Below are 17763 nucleotides of genomic sequence, written 5' to 3'. Positions count from 1 at the left end.
TTGAACTTCCAATTTCTAACTATTTTATCCTTTACAATATATTTTTAAAGAATTACCATTGTCTTCTTAGTGTAATTCTCTTCTCTATTTATTATTGAGTTTGAATCATATAATATATAGCATATTTTATGATAAAGAATTGTAATTGTTGAATTTGTTGAAAACGTTCTTGACATAATTCTATAAAACGAAGAATGTTCTCCACAGTTCTAAATTAACAAAAATAATCGGAGTCTTAAAGAGAAAAACTGGTTCCATTATTTACAATTTATTCTAGAATTTCACCAAAACTATACAAGAATCATTTCAGTATAAGAATCACTCCAAATAACAAAGGCAAAAGTTATGCTTCATAATTTATCAAGAAATATCATTCTCCAAATTAAGTAAGCATCAAATACAAAACTCACATATTGGACTAAACACCTCACCTGTACGTTTTAGCGGCCTGCACATGTGATACAAAGCAAAAAATCACTTCAGACAGCTGTCAAACGAAACTTAAAACTCTAATAGTATGTGGGAGTATATATTAATAAATTATAACAGATGAAGTGGTATAATGGGAAAAAGGAAATAATCAAGACATTGTGCTACTTAATGGACTGGATAGACTTGTAGTGTGGTAAGGAAAATACCAAAAATATATATTCCGGAAGATAATAGACTCAACGCAGACATTATTTTTGTAGTGTGGTAAGTAGTGGCGGATCTTGTACAAAATATTGAAGGGACTCGAGGAGCGACAATTATTAACTAAAATATTATAATTGAAATTCTTAAAAGTCATATAGTTTTTTTTTAAAGTTTCACGCAATTCATATATAGTAGACAAGTTGAAAAAGTTAAAATTATAATATTCACAAGTCACACAATTCACACAAGTTTTTAGAACTTCACACAATTCAATCAAATAAAATATATCTATTTTACGATTTTCATCTTTGTCGAAAACTTTTTTCTTGAAAAATGCATCAATTTTTTATGTTTAAATATCGTGTCACTTCTAAAAAAGTACACATTAATTAAAACAATTCACAATTTAAAAATAGTATCACACTATATCATATATCAATAGTTAACATGTAAAAGTTTGCTAATATATAGTGTTATAGTATGTATGTTCGATATTAGTTAGTTTATTCTTCGATGTTAGGTAGTTTATCTATATATAAAGCTTATTGTATTAATTCTATTAGTATAAATTTTAAGAGAATGAGAACAAATTGAGGAAAGATGTTAGAGAAGAGAAGTACATAGGTGGAGAGAAGAGAAGTAAAATGCGATATCAGTTTCTAAAAATTACAAAAATTTAAAAATATTTTAATAATTTTATCGCTATTATTTTTATAAATAAAAAATTGATAATAAATTGTTATTATATTAAAAAAAATTAAAAAATATAAGGGAAGTCGTACCGTGCTCCCAAAAAGGCAAGAGTTTACGACTAATGAGTTGGGAAATTGTCCAAATGACGAAGGAGGAGAGTCTAGGGGTGGAAAGTTTGGTTATAAAAAAGGCAGTCCTCTTGATTAAGTGGTGGTGACATGTTTCAAATGAAATTAATCTTTTATGAAAAAGAACAATTTGTTCAATTTATAAATTAGACCCCAAAATAACTTTGATAAGACAAGATAAAGAGAAGGAGAGACATGGAGTGTGTGGAACACAATCATCTTGGTAAACAAGTGGAGTACAAAACATCAATGAAGCAATAAATATGGGTTGGTGGGTAAGATTTGATAATGGAAATCATGTAAAATTCTGGTGGGACAATTTGATAAAAGATTAGGATAAGTTCCCTAAGGTATTTTCCATATCTTTACAGCAAAAGGATTTCTGTATGAAATGGGAGTATCGGTTGGATAGGTACCAGAATGAAAGATGCTCCAATCTAAAATTTTGAGAGTTATAAATCAATGGGTTGCAATTAAAATTTATTTTAAAATTAAAAAAATATTGAGAAATTTTTAAAAACAAAAAAATTGTCTTTAAAATTATATTTTAAATTCGGAAGTTGATTATGTGTAGGAAATGTATTAACAACTTATGAATGTGTTAAAATATGATTACGTATAATTAATTTGTAAAATTTTAAGTTAATTTTAGAATATTTATTTTTCCTTATTATTTAATGAAAATATAATTTCTATTTTATCAATAACATTTTGAAATAAAAATGTGCTTTAAAATAAAGAAAGGAGAAAAATGACATTTATTTACTTCTAATCTCCATTTATTCTGTGCTTTGGTAATCCTCACAATCCGCTTATCTGTTTTACTTCTAATCTCCATTTATTTTGTTTATAAAATATATTAAAATGGAGTCTTTTTATTTGTATAATAGAATATAAATGAAATGGGTCTTAGTTGTTTATATATCTCAAATCATTAGTTTTTGGATGTTACACTTAAAATATAATTAATTATAATTTGAATATAAAGTTTTACAAATTTTGTGTGTTTTCTAAATATTTATTGAAGAAAGTAACAAAGGTACTTCAATTTTTATGACAATTAAATTTAAATTTTCTCTAATTGTTTCGTCCAACTTTCAAACACATGTGGCGCTTCTTAGAGAGTAGATATAATCTTTTTGAAATAATATGATACAATTTTGATAAAACAAACAAATGATATAATATTGTAAACAAACAAAGAAATAATAAAATGAGAAATAAAAATATGATATTAAAAACTAAAATTGATGTATTTATTTTTCAGAAGTGCACAAATTACACTAAAATCACTTTATCGGAGGTCTACTATAACAACAACATTCATATCCCACGCACTGGCCACCATAAGGAATAACCAAAACGTGCCAACAATAATCACCACACTCGAACTTACTAACAGTTGGACATGGCCCGCGGGAGGTGCAAATCTGAAAGCGCTGTTCATCATTACTTGTTGCATCAATTACTCCTCCTACAACTAATACAATATTATCATATATGCTTTTACCAACATCAATTTTTTAATACGAGACTTAACAATCTTAATTTCATATTTTCAAACAGATCCTATTTTTAAATTCTCAACAAAATATTTTTCTCATAAATATTTTTTTAACTATGTTTTCAAAAAACATTTCCAAATGAGAGGTTATCTCCAAGATACTCCTTATGAAAATAATTTTTTATGAAAATACAGTCTAATTTTCTTTAAAAACTTTTAAACACATATTTAGAAAACATATCCTCGAAATCAAAATTATGTTTTCATTTTAAAATTTCTTAAGAAATGTTTGGTACCTGGATTCAAAATGGATGCCATGCATAGCAATGCAATGAAAACACAGACGCACTTGATGCCATAAACCATTCTCTCTTTCGAGTTATCAATCAACAAGCAATATATACAAGAGTCTATTTATAAAGATGACTGAAAAATATTCTAATTAATACAATAAATTAAATACTATCAATTCTAATTAATATAATAAATTAAATATTATCAGCATTAGAAATAAAATGAACCTTAAAAATGCGTTGAGAAAATATAGACTATGTCGATTAATCCATTATACTTTAAAACATTGTTATAATATTAAATACAACTCTATTCAACCTTTGTAATTTTTATTTTATTTTATATTTTTGTTGTAATTTGAATGATTTATTATTATTATTAATTATTTTCGAATTTTTATTATTATTTATAAAAGAAATTTAAATTTTACGTTTTTTAACAAATTTTTTTTAAAAAAAGGTATTTTATGACTTTGTTCTTTCAAAGAGTGAAGTTATACTAATGTTTTTTAAATAAAAAATTACAAATAGAACTTCGATGTTTTAAAAAGATAAGTTGCACTCCATTTAATAACATCAATTAATGTGAAGTTACCCGGTATTTCAAAGGTGAGGTTGAATTAAAGGCAAAAAGAGGTTTGATCGGTATAATATTTTCAAAAGTAAATAGACTTGACAATTAGTTTTGGGAAAGAGGTTATTTAAGAAAATCTTCGATGCTTAGTGGAATTTTACTTTTTTAAGTCTCTTAAAAAATATATTTTAAGTCGGTTCTATGTTCGAGCTCGAGCTAACAATAAACAACGACTTAATAAATATGTTGTTTTTTAACGTGTTTTATGAACCGACTTAACAAAACTTCAGCTTGTTAAGTGAATTCAGCTTAACGAACTTAAACATTATAAATTTAGTTCAAAAAATCATATTTTTAAGTCGATTCTTTTGAATAACTAGTTTAATAAAAATTGTTAAAATAATATTTTTTTAAATAAATTTCTCATTTTGTTTTACTGCTATTGCTTCATGCATACATACAATATTTCGTACTGAATTTCAAATTATATATTTGTACTTGTAGCCACAATTTTATATAACCATATAATAAACAAAATATACAGTACCAAAAGTTCATACAAAGTATACGGTACCAGAAGTTCATACAAGGTTTTTTAATTGAAAATACGGTCTAATTTTCCTTAAAAACTTTTAAGTATGTCTAACACATTTTTAGAAAATATATTCTCGAAATCAAAATAAAGTTTTCATGTTAAAATTCCTTTAGAAATGTGTGGTACCTGGATTCAAAATGGATGCCACGCATAGCAATGCAATGAAAAAATAGACGCACTTGATGCCATAAACCATTCTCTCTTTCAAGTTATTAATCAACAAGCAATACATACAAGAGGCTATTTATAGAGATGAATGGGAAATTTTCTAAGTAATACCTAAATTAAATATTATTCGTGTTAGAACTAAAATTAACATTAGAAAATGTGTCAACAAAATATAGACTACATAGATTAAACAGTCATACTCAAAAATATTGTCTGACTATTAAAAACAATTCTACTCAACTTTTGAAATATTAATTTTTTATATTTTTGTTGTAATTTGAATGATTTTTATTATCATTAATTATTTTAGATTTTTTATTATTGTTTTTAAAATAAATTTGAATATTATGTTTTTTATAGTTAAAATATAAATAAAAAAAATGGTATTTCATGACTTTGTTCTTTCAAAGAGTGCAATTGTACTAATTATTTTTAAATATAAAATTACTAGTACAACTTCGTTGTTTTGAAAAGATTAAAAAAAAAAAAATTGTACTCTATTTAAGAAAACCAATAGACGTGTACAACCTTTCGCTATTTTAAAATGTGAGGTCCAGTTAAAGTCAAAAAAAAGAATAAATCAATATATTATTTTTAAAAGTAAATAGACCAATTATTTGTTTGGGAAAAGAGGTTATTTAAAAAATACCATTTTACTTTTGAACTTAGCAACATAGACAAAATATACTTTTGGTTTAAGCAATGCAATGAAAAAATAGACATGGTTGAGGCAAGCCACCATTTTCTTATCCGGTATCTCTAGTTGAAATTTCTATTCTGAAAGTTGGGTTAGACAATAGCATGATAGGATAAGAACAATAGTTTACTCAATTTCCCTTATAAAATATAATTTAAAATATAAATATAAAAATAATTTATAAAATATAATCTAAAATATATAAATATAAATCTAATCAAATAGAAATATTATTAATAAAATTTGATATTAAACTTTAAAATAAAATATTAATAATTAATTTAAAAAATATTTATGATTTCACACAAGGGTAGTTTTGTCTTTGTATATAATTCAATAAATTAATATTCACAATTATAAAAATATGAAAGTTAATTAAAATTTTAAAATAAATATAATTTGTATACAAGATATTCTTGCCATTTACATATAATATATATCATATCATTATTTACATTCTAACAAATAAAACATAATTATTTAGTTACTCATGATTTTATTTTTAAAATCTAAATTGTTTAGTTAGTAGTGTCAATGGATAATTTTAATATAAAATTATTTCATTACTTATTTAATTTTTTTTGTTAATTTATAATATTTAAAATGTAATAAGTTAATTTTAAAAAAATCAACCCTTCCATTATATATATAAAGATTGAGAAAATAAGGGGAGAAAATAAGGGGAGAAAATAAATATTGAGAATTTGTGAAGTGGAGATTATTTTGTTATCATATAGGTAGGACCTTGCCTAGAGATTCTAGCAAAGTCCGACTGAATGAGCCTGATTGTGGTGGTCTACTATTGAACCTTAAGGAAAGATTGATAGACCTTGGAGGTATTCGGGTGGGGGAATTCCTAAGTGACTTAGAGGTAGCACTCCAAATGTCGAAAATTATCATGCAACATACGTTTACCTCGACTGTCGCGTATATGTCTCGGGTTAAGTTGAGGGGACCTATGAGGACATGGCCAATTTAAATTGTCCGTCCACCGGGATAGTGGCATAGTATCAAATCTCCTAACCAAGTACTTCAGAGTTAAAATGATACCACATTGTAAAGTAGAGTCTAAGCTCATGCATAACATATCACTGTATTTTCTTGTGTTTGTTTTGATGTGATTAATATGTATTGTGTGCGATAATAATTTCTGAGATGATTTGATGTTATAGTGAAATGTATTGATTTTCCTTGAATGGTTTTGACTTTATAATGTGATATTTTTCTTTGAGGAATGTTTGTGTAATGATATGGTTCTATTACGATTGTTTGTGTGTTCTTCTTACTTGTATTATACTATCAACATGATTTCAAAACTCAGCTCCTTCTTGTTTGTGTTTGACTGGTTTGGCCCTGCGTTTGTGAACTCGCAGTTATTACAGGTTAATGAGTCTTAAAGTTCAAATTTAGAAGGAACTCTGCTATGGTAGGCGATACCGAGAATAAGGGTTGCAATTTTTATTTTACTTATTTAATTTGAAACAACTTTTTGTATGAAAATCTCATATGTACTAGTAAGATTTTGAAATTAAATTAAGAAATTCTAGTTAAATCAAGATTATGGAGATTGCACTGTTTTATAGAAGCAAAAAAGTTTAAAGAGTTCCTTTTAAATATTTGAGAAATGTGATATCCTAAATAACTTGTAAAAGTTTTCTTTCCTCTAAAAGAAATTTTATTTATCCGCTGCGATTTTTATTCAAAAAAAATCTAGTATAAATTATTATATATGTTATTTTGCGATTTAAGGTGTCACAATAACTACTTCTATCGAGTAAAACACAATCTAGTCTTTATAACGACTTTTACTAGATGAACATTAGTTTTTAGCATATATAAATATTTTCTCTAATCAAAATAGGTTTGTATATCAATATCATAAGAAAATCAAGATCAATTCTATGAAAATAAATTGTATATCACAAATTTACTTTTAAAAATAAAAAAAAATACTTTTCTATACAATAATAATAATAATAGCAATAATAATAATAATAATAATAATAATAATAATAATAATAATAATAATAATAATAATAATAATAATAATAATAATAATAATAATATCAAACATCATTTTCAAGATTATCCATCATCATAAAGTCATTTACTAAAATCAGTTTTTTGACCAGTAACAACAATAACAATGTTACCATAATTTTTTTTTCCAGAAGATCAAGAAGGGACTTTGTTCTACTAACAATGAAAAATGGTTAGACAAAGTTAATATGATCGTAATTAAAGAATTCAAAATGGGGACGAATCACTAACTCCTTTAGAGGTTTTCTTGAATTTCTTCATTTTTATCTCCTAAGCCTTTTCTTTTCTTTTTCTTTCTTTCTCGCATATGTTGTATATGAGTATTCATATTGAGAATATGAGTCGTCAATTTTTTTCTTCGATCACTATAGTTGGAGAAGACCAACAACCAACACTGGGACTGGGAACAAGTGACTAACAACACAAGTCAACCTAAACAAACTCTTGTACAAATGCAAGATGATCATCAAACCATGCAAGATAGAATTGAAGAAAGGATAGAATCAAGTAGATCTCAGAGGGCAAGGCTGCCACCTACATATTTAAGATAATTTGAAGTATACAATGATAATGAAATTGACAGTAGTGGAGATCTAGTGCATTTAGCCTTATTTGCAGATACAAAACCTTTGAATATTGAAGAATCCTTGAAGAAATTATTTTGGAAGAAAGCAATGATGGAAGAGATCAATGCAATTGAGAGGAATCAAACCTGGTACTTGACAGATTTGCCTCCAAAACAGATGCAGATTGGAGTAAAGTGGGTCTACAAATTGAAGTTGAATCCATATGGCATAATTTCTAAGTACAAAGCTAGATTAGTTTGCAAGGGATTCTTGCAAAGGGCAAGTATAGACTACTCTAAAGTGTTTGCTCTAGTGGCCATAATTGAGACAATCCGGCTTGTGATAGCACTGGTTTATGCTAGGGGCTGGCTGATGTGCCAGCTTGATGTCAAATCTGCATTTCTGAATGGATGGCTGGAAGAATAGGTGTATGTCTCTCAACCACCAAGATTTGTGATTGAGGGAAAGGAGGATAAAGTGCTCAGATTGATTGGAACAAAATAATTGACTCATTTCTAATTGGCATTTGATTCATCAAATGCACAGTGGAGTATGGAGTTTATGTGAAGCATTGCACATTAAACAGAGGGTCTGCAATGATCCTATTGTGCCTTTATGTTGATGACTGGCAACAACAGCAAGGCAATTGCAGAATTGAAATCATGAAATATGAATTTGAAATGATTGATTTGGGCAAGTTGAGTTACTTCCTAGGCATGAAGTTTACTGAGACTAAAGAAGGGTTGTTGATTCACCGGAAGAAATATGCAGGAGAGATCTTAAGAAGATTTAATATGGCTGATTGCAACCCTGTTGTCACACCCATTGAAGTGAATGCAAAGTTGGGAACAAAAATTGAAGAAGAGTTGGTTGATTCAACTATATTCAAACAGGTTGTGGGTTCCCTAAGATACTTGTGCAATACAAGACCTGATATTTTTTTTAGTGTGGGTGTGGTAAGCAGATTCATGGAGAGACCCAAACATTCTCACCGACTAGCAGTGTAGAGAATCATGAGATATGTTCAAGGCACAATAGAGCATGAAATACTGTTTGTAACATATTTGAATCAAGAAAATGGAGATTTGGTTGGGTACTTAGATTCAGATTGGTGTGGAGACAAGAATGATAGAAGAAACATTTTAGGTGATGTGTTCAAGTTCATGAAATCTCCAATAGCATGGAGCTCAAGGAAGCAACTAGTGATAGAAATTTCATCATGCGAGGCTGAATACATTGCTGGCAGCTATGCAACCTTCCAAGCTTTGTGGGTTCCCTAAGATACTTGTGCAATACAAGACCTGATATATTTTTTTTACTGTGGGTGTGGTAAGCAGATTCATGGAGAGACCCAAACATTTTCACCGACTAGCAGTTAAGATAATCATGAGATATGTTCAAGGCACAATAGAGCATGGAATTCTGTTTGCAACATATTTGAATCGAGAAAATGGATATTTGGTTGGATACTTAGACTCAGATTGGTGTGGAGACAAGAATGATAGAATAAACACTTCAGGTTATGTTTTCAAGTTCATGAAATCTCCAATAGCATAGAGCTCAAAGAAGCAACTAGTGATAGCAATTTCATCATGCGAGGTTGAATACATTGCTGACAACTATGCAACCTGCCAAGCTTTGTGGTTGGAGTTGTGACACCATAAACCCCAAAATAATATATAATAATTTATACAAGAATTCTTAACTTTAATTCCAAATTTTTACTAGTAATTATAAAATTTTCATACAAAAAGTTGTTTCTAATTAAACAAATAAAAATACGACTTATGACCCTTATTCCCGGTATCACCTATCAGAGCATGACATCTCCTAAATTTGAACTTCAAGACTCATTAACCTGTAATAACTGCAATTTTGCTAACGCAGGGCCAATCCAATCAAACACAAACAACAAATGAGGTCAGTTTTGAAATCATGTTAATAATATAATATAAATAAGAAGAACACGCAATAAATCATAAATAAACTATATCATTACACAAACATTCTTCAAGGAAAAATTTGACATTATAAAGTCAAAACCACTCACGGAAAATCAATACATTTCACTATAACATCAAATCATCTAAGAAAAATTATTATCGCACCCGACTCATATTAATCACAACAAAACAATCACAATAAAATGCAATGCTATACATGAGCTTAAACTCTACTTCACAATGCGGTACCATTCTAACTCTGAAGTACTTGATTAGAAGGCTTGATAATATGCCACCATCTCGTTGGACGGATAATTCAAATTGTTCATGTCCTCATAGATCCCTTCAACTCAACCCGAGACGCATATACACGACAATTGAGATAAATGTGTGTTGCATGGTAGCTCCTAACATTTGGAGTGCTACCTCCAAGTCACCTAGGAATTCCCCACCCGAATAATTCAAATTGTCCATGTCCTCATAGATCCCTTCAACTCAACCCAAGACACAGATACACGACAATTGAGATAAATGTGTGTTGCATGGTAGCTCCTTACATTTGGATTGCTACCTCCAAGTCACCTAGGAATTCCCCACCTGAACACCTCCAAGGTCTAACAATCTTTCATTAAGGTTCAACAGCAGACCACCACGATCAAGCTCATTCAGTTGTACTTTTCCAGAATCTTTATGCTTGTAAGGCCCTACCTATATGATGACAAAATAATATCCACTTCACAAATTCTCAATATTTATTTTCTCCCCTCGTTGGCCTATGATACTCCACCAAGACCATCATCTCAAACACAAATTGGAGTCGCAATTATTTCACCAATTATGGGTTACATCAATATTCTCATCACAAATTAACAACATCACTATCATTAACCATATATGATCACATAAACTCGTCATAATTTTATAGCATCACTATCATCAATCATACATCATCACATAAATTTATCACAATTTATAACATCATTATTATTAATTATACATCATCATAATCACATAAACTTATCAAAATGAATTCACCTTTTATTATCACATCACATAAACCCGTCTAATCAAACATATACATAAAATTCATTGGACACTCAATATCACAACAATATCAAATATCGCTTATTTAACGAAATTAAATTCATCAACACCTTATAAATATTTCTATTCCACATTTTATTCTCACAATTTCTATATTTGAACATTAATTAATTTATTCCTCAAAGGGCTACTACTTTACGTAGCTAGCTCCGAATGAATCGTTGGGAAATACGGTTTTGTCGTTCATCTCACAATATATTATACTCATGAATTTAAACACTCTCTCACCCCTTACTTCAATATGATGATTTCATAAGATATAAGGACTAGAATAATTTTCAGCAACCATGAGATGTCGACAACACACAACGAACAAGTCCAAAAGCATCAACGAATTTGCAGAGTCAATGAAACATGGCCGATAATTTACGCGAAGCATAAAAATCAGCATTACATAATTAATAAAAATCGTGAAACAGGTTATTCGAAAAGGTCTCACTAACGGTGTTGGAGTGTCACCAGAGTCTGACATCAACTTCACTGAAACATGCAAATGAGTAGTGCTTCTTGAAGGTTTCAACTAGAGGAATCCAAAAATTCTACCAGTTTTTGAAGATGATAGGCATGCTGGTTGGAATTCGACAACACAACCACGACGAGGGTGGAAACCCATTATTTTTAAGTGTGACAGTTGGTGATTCCAAGCATAATGAAATAGGAGATCACCACAATCACAAATATGGTCTCGATTTTGCACGATACTCACTTTAATGGTCCTTACGAAGAAGACGATCTAACAGTACTAAGTCCTTCCTTTTTACCTTTTTTTTTTCATTATTATTATTATTATTATTATTATTATTATTATTATTATTATTATTATTATTATTATTATTATTATTATTATTATTATTATTATTATTATTATTATTATCTTTTACTCCTACGACTTAATTCATAAAACACATTTTACTCTTTTCTTTTTTTTTTAAAAAAAAAAAAACTAACAATTATCGATACTAATTTTTTCGATATTTTATTTAACAAAATCTCATTAATAAAACATTACTAATAATATTTTAAGATAATTATTTATAAAGTAAATAATCAAAATAAGAGATACTCAGAAATAATTAAAATATAAATATGTGCACACTTAACATTGATCAAACATATAAGAAATATCACATTAATTATCAACTCACATATACACATAACATTGGCTAAAATCTTATTATTTAAAATATTACGCTAAAATAGTATTATTTTTAGAAAATATATAAAATAATATAATATTTGTTATTTATATCACGTGTTTAGTCTGATATGTACAAGCTTAGTACATCATAGAAAGACCACACATAAAAAAAAAATATCCTAAAATTAATCAACATATATTCTAAAATAATTTTAACACCAAATTAATTATTCAAAATTCTATTTCATTAATAAAATAATTTATTATAAAATTTCGGTTGTTGTAATTCTCCCCTTGTTAAAAAAATGTCATCCTCAAAATTTGTAGTGAACAAAACGCAAACTAATATGTAACTAACTATCATCAAGATTCAAAATTAGTCTATAAACAATTTAAGACATTCCCTACTCATTTAAGCACCATATGTCAAAATCAATTTATTGTGCATGATAGGCTAACATGACATAGTAAATCAATTAACAACATCATATTCAACAAATCAATTATGAAGCAAATATCAGGATTAATCAGTATCATTTATAGATAAAACTAAGCATGTGAATTTAGTCAACAACAACTTACGACAGAAGTTAGACAGATAGTGAAACATTTAAATTATTTCACCTTTAAAAATACATACATAAACGCGTATAACAACTCAATGACATGCAGTTACTTAAGATTTTTTAAAAGAAAACTAATGTGTTTAATCATAGTGGAATAGGACAAATATTTTCACATCAAGTTTTAAACACACTCAAAGTCTAACTTACTTTCAAAGTCTTAAACACAAGATTAATTTATATAGAATTCCTACTATAGTTTTAGGTCATAAAAAGACAATATAGAAAATATAAAATACTAACACAATGCACATATTTATTTCAATCAAGTTACTTAGAAAATCAAAATGCTTACTCAAATGTTTAGTTTAAGTACAAACCTCCAACCTAATATTCACGCCACATACACAACTACCAACATTCAACATTGAAGCCACATAGAATTCATAATCACTCCAAAATTGTCTAAGAGGCAAACATAGTTTCTAACTATTTCAAAAAAAAGTTCATAAGTATTTCTAATGATAATAACAACGGGTTATTGCTGCCTCTTTTATCGACGATGAGTCATCGGGGTAGCTAGTCCCTCTTACTTATGTAGTCAACTATTTAAGGTAACCATAATTGTAGTCATCCAAATTCAAACATAGCTAATTAAAAGTATCTTTAACTCATTCAGGAGTGCGAAGGCGGCGCCACAACTCCTACTCTTAACTTCAAGTTAAAAATTCACTTCGTTAACATTCATAATAATTTATTTGTGTTAGTACAGAGGTGCACCTAAGAGGGGGGTGAATTAGGTGTTTAGAAATTTTCTGATTTTTAGAGACTTAGTGGATTATTTTTCTGACTATGATTAGAGTATAGTAAAATGTAAACGACAAAAAAATAAAAAACACAAAGAATTTATCCTGGTTTCCATTACAACTAAGGGTACATCCAACCCTCTTGCACACCACAAGAGATTTTCAAATATTGTTAGAGTAAGACTAGGATGTATTTATATTCCTAAGACATCACTTCAGATCAATGGCAATCGTTCCTAGAACTTTGATGAACATATGCAATGATCTAGAATCAATAAGAACTGAAAAATTGCATTGCATTGAATATGTATTCGGCTACAACCTAAGCGTAGTCGAATACACTTCTGTAACATTCAAATTTTTCAAACAATTTGTGCTTGTATTCGAATACATATCCATGTAGTCGAATACAAATGACTTAAATTTGCCACTAACTTTGTTTTGTATCCAGCTACATCATACTGTAGTCGAATACAGATGTACAGTTTTTGCACACATATATGTACTCGAATACAACCTTGACATTTGTCAAAAACTTAATTTTCAAACATTATTCATGCAGTTTGACACTTGGAAAATTCTTTTGGGCAATGGTTGTCTCAATGTTTTGGAATCTATTGTTAATGGATATGTCCATAGTTTGAAATTGTTCAATGATGAAGGTTTGAAAGGAGTTGAGCATGTCCATTATCATGCGATTTGAAACGTGATCATCGTCCGATGCCATTTCTTGTACTTCTTCTTCATCCTGGGCAGCCGTAGATGATTGTTCAAGATCGCTTTTCTGGACATAAGCCTGAAGTTGCTCGCTCCACACAATCTTCATATAGGGCAACACATTAAAGTCCAACACATTTTCTTTTGAAGGTGTATACATTACTTCACCTGAAAAGTCCACTTGAAAATGATCCAAAATCCTGGTGACCTCTTTTGCATATGGCAAACCTATGGCATTATTGGAAGCAAACAGAACAGACCGAACAAAATATGACCAATTGAGATCAGTTCCTTCTAGCATAAAGAACATAATCTAAAGCTTAAATTTAGTCATTTGAGAATAATTTCCTGCCTTTGGAACCAGAATGTAACTTAGGAAATAATGCAGCAGCCTGTTTTCAAATGTCAAATTTCAAACATCGTACCGTTGCCTAGCAAATTCAGAACCAGCTTGTGTCTGTTTTCTTTCCATATTGTTTTTGTCAAAACAACACAATGATACATAAGTATCATATTTTGTCACATTTTCCCACTCACACAAATTTCCAGGCCTAAGTTTCTGACCTTCGTAAGGTAACTGCAGAATTTCTCCAATTGCTTGAGTATCTAACTCAATATATTTGCCTTTTACATGAGATACCAGTTGAAATCCTTCTTTTTTAAGGTTGCACTGAAACACCCTAACTAAGGCGGCATAGATTGGGCCATTATAACTAATGAATGCTTCCAAATGTTGTGCCCTAAGTAGCTCAGGAAATTTAAAAGCTAAGAAGGAATCAAGTGTACCATATTTTGGAGTGATCAACTTTTTATCCGAGTAGTAAGTTCTGAATCGGTCGATTTCTTCGGGTTAATGAAGTAATCTAGATAAGTCTACAACATTGTCATTTTTAGCCCTCCTTTTTGAAGGTCCCACTGAAGCATTCCTGGTTCTGGAACCTCATTTTCATGCAACCATGGTAAAGATTGAAGAAGATGAAGTTTTTGGATTTGGGAAAAAATTTGGGGATTTAGGGTTTTGATATTGAGTTGGGAGTAATTTTAGATGCAATTGATGATACTGTATAGATTGGGTAATGTTTTCATGTAATATTGGATGAAGTTTTGGAGTAATGGAAGTGAATGAATATTTGTATTTGGCTACTGAAGGTTTAAGAAAATGACCTAAAAACACGAAAACACACACACACACACATATATATAAGGAAAACTTCGAATCTGTATTCGGCTACACTCCGGTTGTAGTCGAACAAAACTTTCTGGAAACGTGTATTCGAATACAGACTATGTGTATTCGGCTACGATGAATTTTTTTTATTTTTTAAATCGAATTTTTACTGAAAGACAATATTTAAAAGAAAAAAACATGTTGAGATAGCACATATTCATACATCAAAGATTCAATTTGATCAACTTATCAAGTGAAGATTCAAGATTTTGAAAATAAGTGACTTACAAAGTATCAATACCTTGTATTAGAGATCATTTTCATCTAGAATTTCAAGTTCTCTTTGTATCCTATAGAATGAATCTTTAGGCCAAGGCTTTGTGAAGATATCTGCAAGTTGATTATTTGTATCCACAAATGTAACTTCAACATTTCCCTAGAGGATATGATTGCGTAGAAAGTGATGGCGTATGTCTATATGTTTTGTTCCAGAATGCATGATTGGGTTCTTTGTGATATTGATAGCACTGGTATTGTCACATCTTAGGGGGATGCATCCAAGATAAAGTCCATAGTCACATAGCTGCTACTTCAGCCATAGAATCTGTGCACAGTAACAACTTGCTGCTATGTATTCTGCTTTAGCAGAGCTTAGAGCCATGCATGCTTACTTTTTACAGGACCATGACACTTAGGGCTGTTCATGGTTGGTTTTTTTAAAAAACCAAACCATATTCATTTTAAAACCAATATATGGATTTAGATTTATAACCAAATCCATTATTTGGTTTAAAACCGGTTATAAAACCAATTGTAAAATTGGTTATGGTTAAATATCCGGTTTATAATTAAGCACCGGTTTTGAAAATTTTAATTTAAAAATTGGTTAAAATTTGATTATATTTTTTAAAAATATTTATTCATAGTTTAAAAATCGGTTATTTAAAAAAACTGATTGTTTCAATAAATTTTTTAAAAGAAATTCTCACCAAATTTTTCGAGAAAAAATTCGATCTAAATTTTTTTTGAGAAAAAAAGTTTTTTATTTTTACTTTTTTCCGATATTTTTTCGAAAAAAAAAATTCAAATTTTTTTCAATAAATAAAATCTCGAAATTAACAAAATATTGGTAGTGGATAAAAACCAAATCCAAATATAAAACATAAGTGGTTATCCAACCGGTTTATAAATAAATCGGATTATAACCATATGATTTTAACCGGATATTTAAAATGGATTTGGATCCGATTTTGGATTTGGGCCTCATAACCGGATTTTTTGCACAGCCCTAATGACACTAATGCATTATCTAAGATATTACAAGTGTCGCTTGTGCTTTTCCGATCTGTTTTACATTCTGCATGGTCAGAATCAGAATAACCAACAAGATTATGTATATTGTCTTTTGGATACCATAATCCAACATTGGTTGTTCCTTTCAAATATTTCATTATTCGCTTCACAATTGCAATATGTGATTCCTTAGGAAATGCATGATACCTTGCACATCAACAGACATTGAACATAGTATCTGGTTGGCTGACAGTTAGATATAAAAGAGAACCAATTGTACCTCAATATTTTGATATGTCTATTGATTTACCAGTTTCATCTTTATCTACATAAGTTCCGGAGCCCATATGAGTTGCACTTTCTTTACTGTTGTCCATCTCAAACCTATATAATAGTTACTTACAGTACTTTGCTTGATTGATGAAAATGCCATTTTTGAGTTGCTTGATTTAAAGTCCAAGTAAATAATTTAACTAACCCATCATAAACGTTTTAAATTCTCCTTGCATCATTAATGACAATTCTTCACATATTTTATTATTGGTTGGTCCAAATATGATATCTTTAACATAGATTTGAACAAGTAAAGTATGATCATTAGCCCTTTTAATGAAAAATGTATTATCAACTTTATCCTTTTCAAATCCACGTTCACATAGAAAGTTATTGATCTTTGCATATTAAGAATATTTTCTAATCTAACTTATCCATTTTCATATCTTTCAATAACTCTATTTAGTTGGACAACTTTAAAAGAAATAGAATCACATTTATTACATGTAGAATTCTCTTTTAACTTTTCAAAATCTTTTTCTATAGTGTCAATTTTCTCTTTAAGAAATGAAATTTGTTTCTTTTGAGTTGACATTGTTTTGAACATAATTTTACACTCCATAAGTAATTCTTCTATTGCATCTTGAGCATCATTAAACTCAATAAATAAATCATTTTAATTAGCATCATTATTATAAGAGGAATTGTCGTTACTAATCTCTTCTTCTTCGTTGGATTGGTGTGATGCCATTAAAGCAACGTTTGCACATTCGTCACTTTCTGAATTTGAGGATGTACTGACTTCATTGTCCTTCCATGCTATATAGGCCTATTTGAATTCTTTCTTCTTGAGAGCACCCTTTT

The 17763-nt window shown here is 29.1% G+C and overlaps 1 protein-coding gene and 1 long non-coding RNA gene across 3 annotated transcripts; one reads left to right on the top strand and one right to left on the bottom strand.

Annotated features, from left to right (window-relative positions):
- Positions 1-2686: 2686 nt before the first annotated feature.
- On the bottom strand, positions 2687-4781 carry LOC105851531 (uncharacterized). Of its 2 annotated transcripts, none has more exons than XR_003473463.2 (3): positions 4550-4781; positions 3258-3387; positions 2687-2937 (listed from the first exon to the last, which is right to left on the bottom strand). It is a non-coding gene; the product is annotated as an uncharacterized lncRNA (long non-coding RNA). The 2 variants fall into 2 exon arrangements; XR_003473461.2 differs by having other exon boundaries at positions 2687-2931; positions 4550-4771.
- A 3224-nt stretch (positions 4782-8005) lies between these two features.
- On the top strand, positions 8006-8320 carry LOC140918965 (uncharacterized mitochondrial protein AtMg00820-like). Its single transcript, XM_073364074.1, has one exon. It carries the CDS (start codon positions 8006-8008, stop codon positions 8318-8320), a length of 315 nt encoding a protein of 104 aa, XP_073220175.1.
- The last annotated feature ends 9443 nt before the right edge of the window (positions 8321-17763 follow it).

The sequence above is a fragment of the Cicer arietinum genome, chromosome 1 (assembly GCF_000331145.2).
Source record: "Cicer arietinum cultivar CDC Frontier isolate Library 1 chromosome 1, Cicar.CDCFrontier_v2.0, whole genome shotgun sequence".
NCBI classification, from domain to species: Eukaryota; Viridiplantae; Streptophyta; class Magnoliopsida; order Fabales; family Fabaceae; genus Cicer; species Cicer arietinum.
This window is presented reverse-complemented; position numbering and strand designations above follow the sequence as displayed.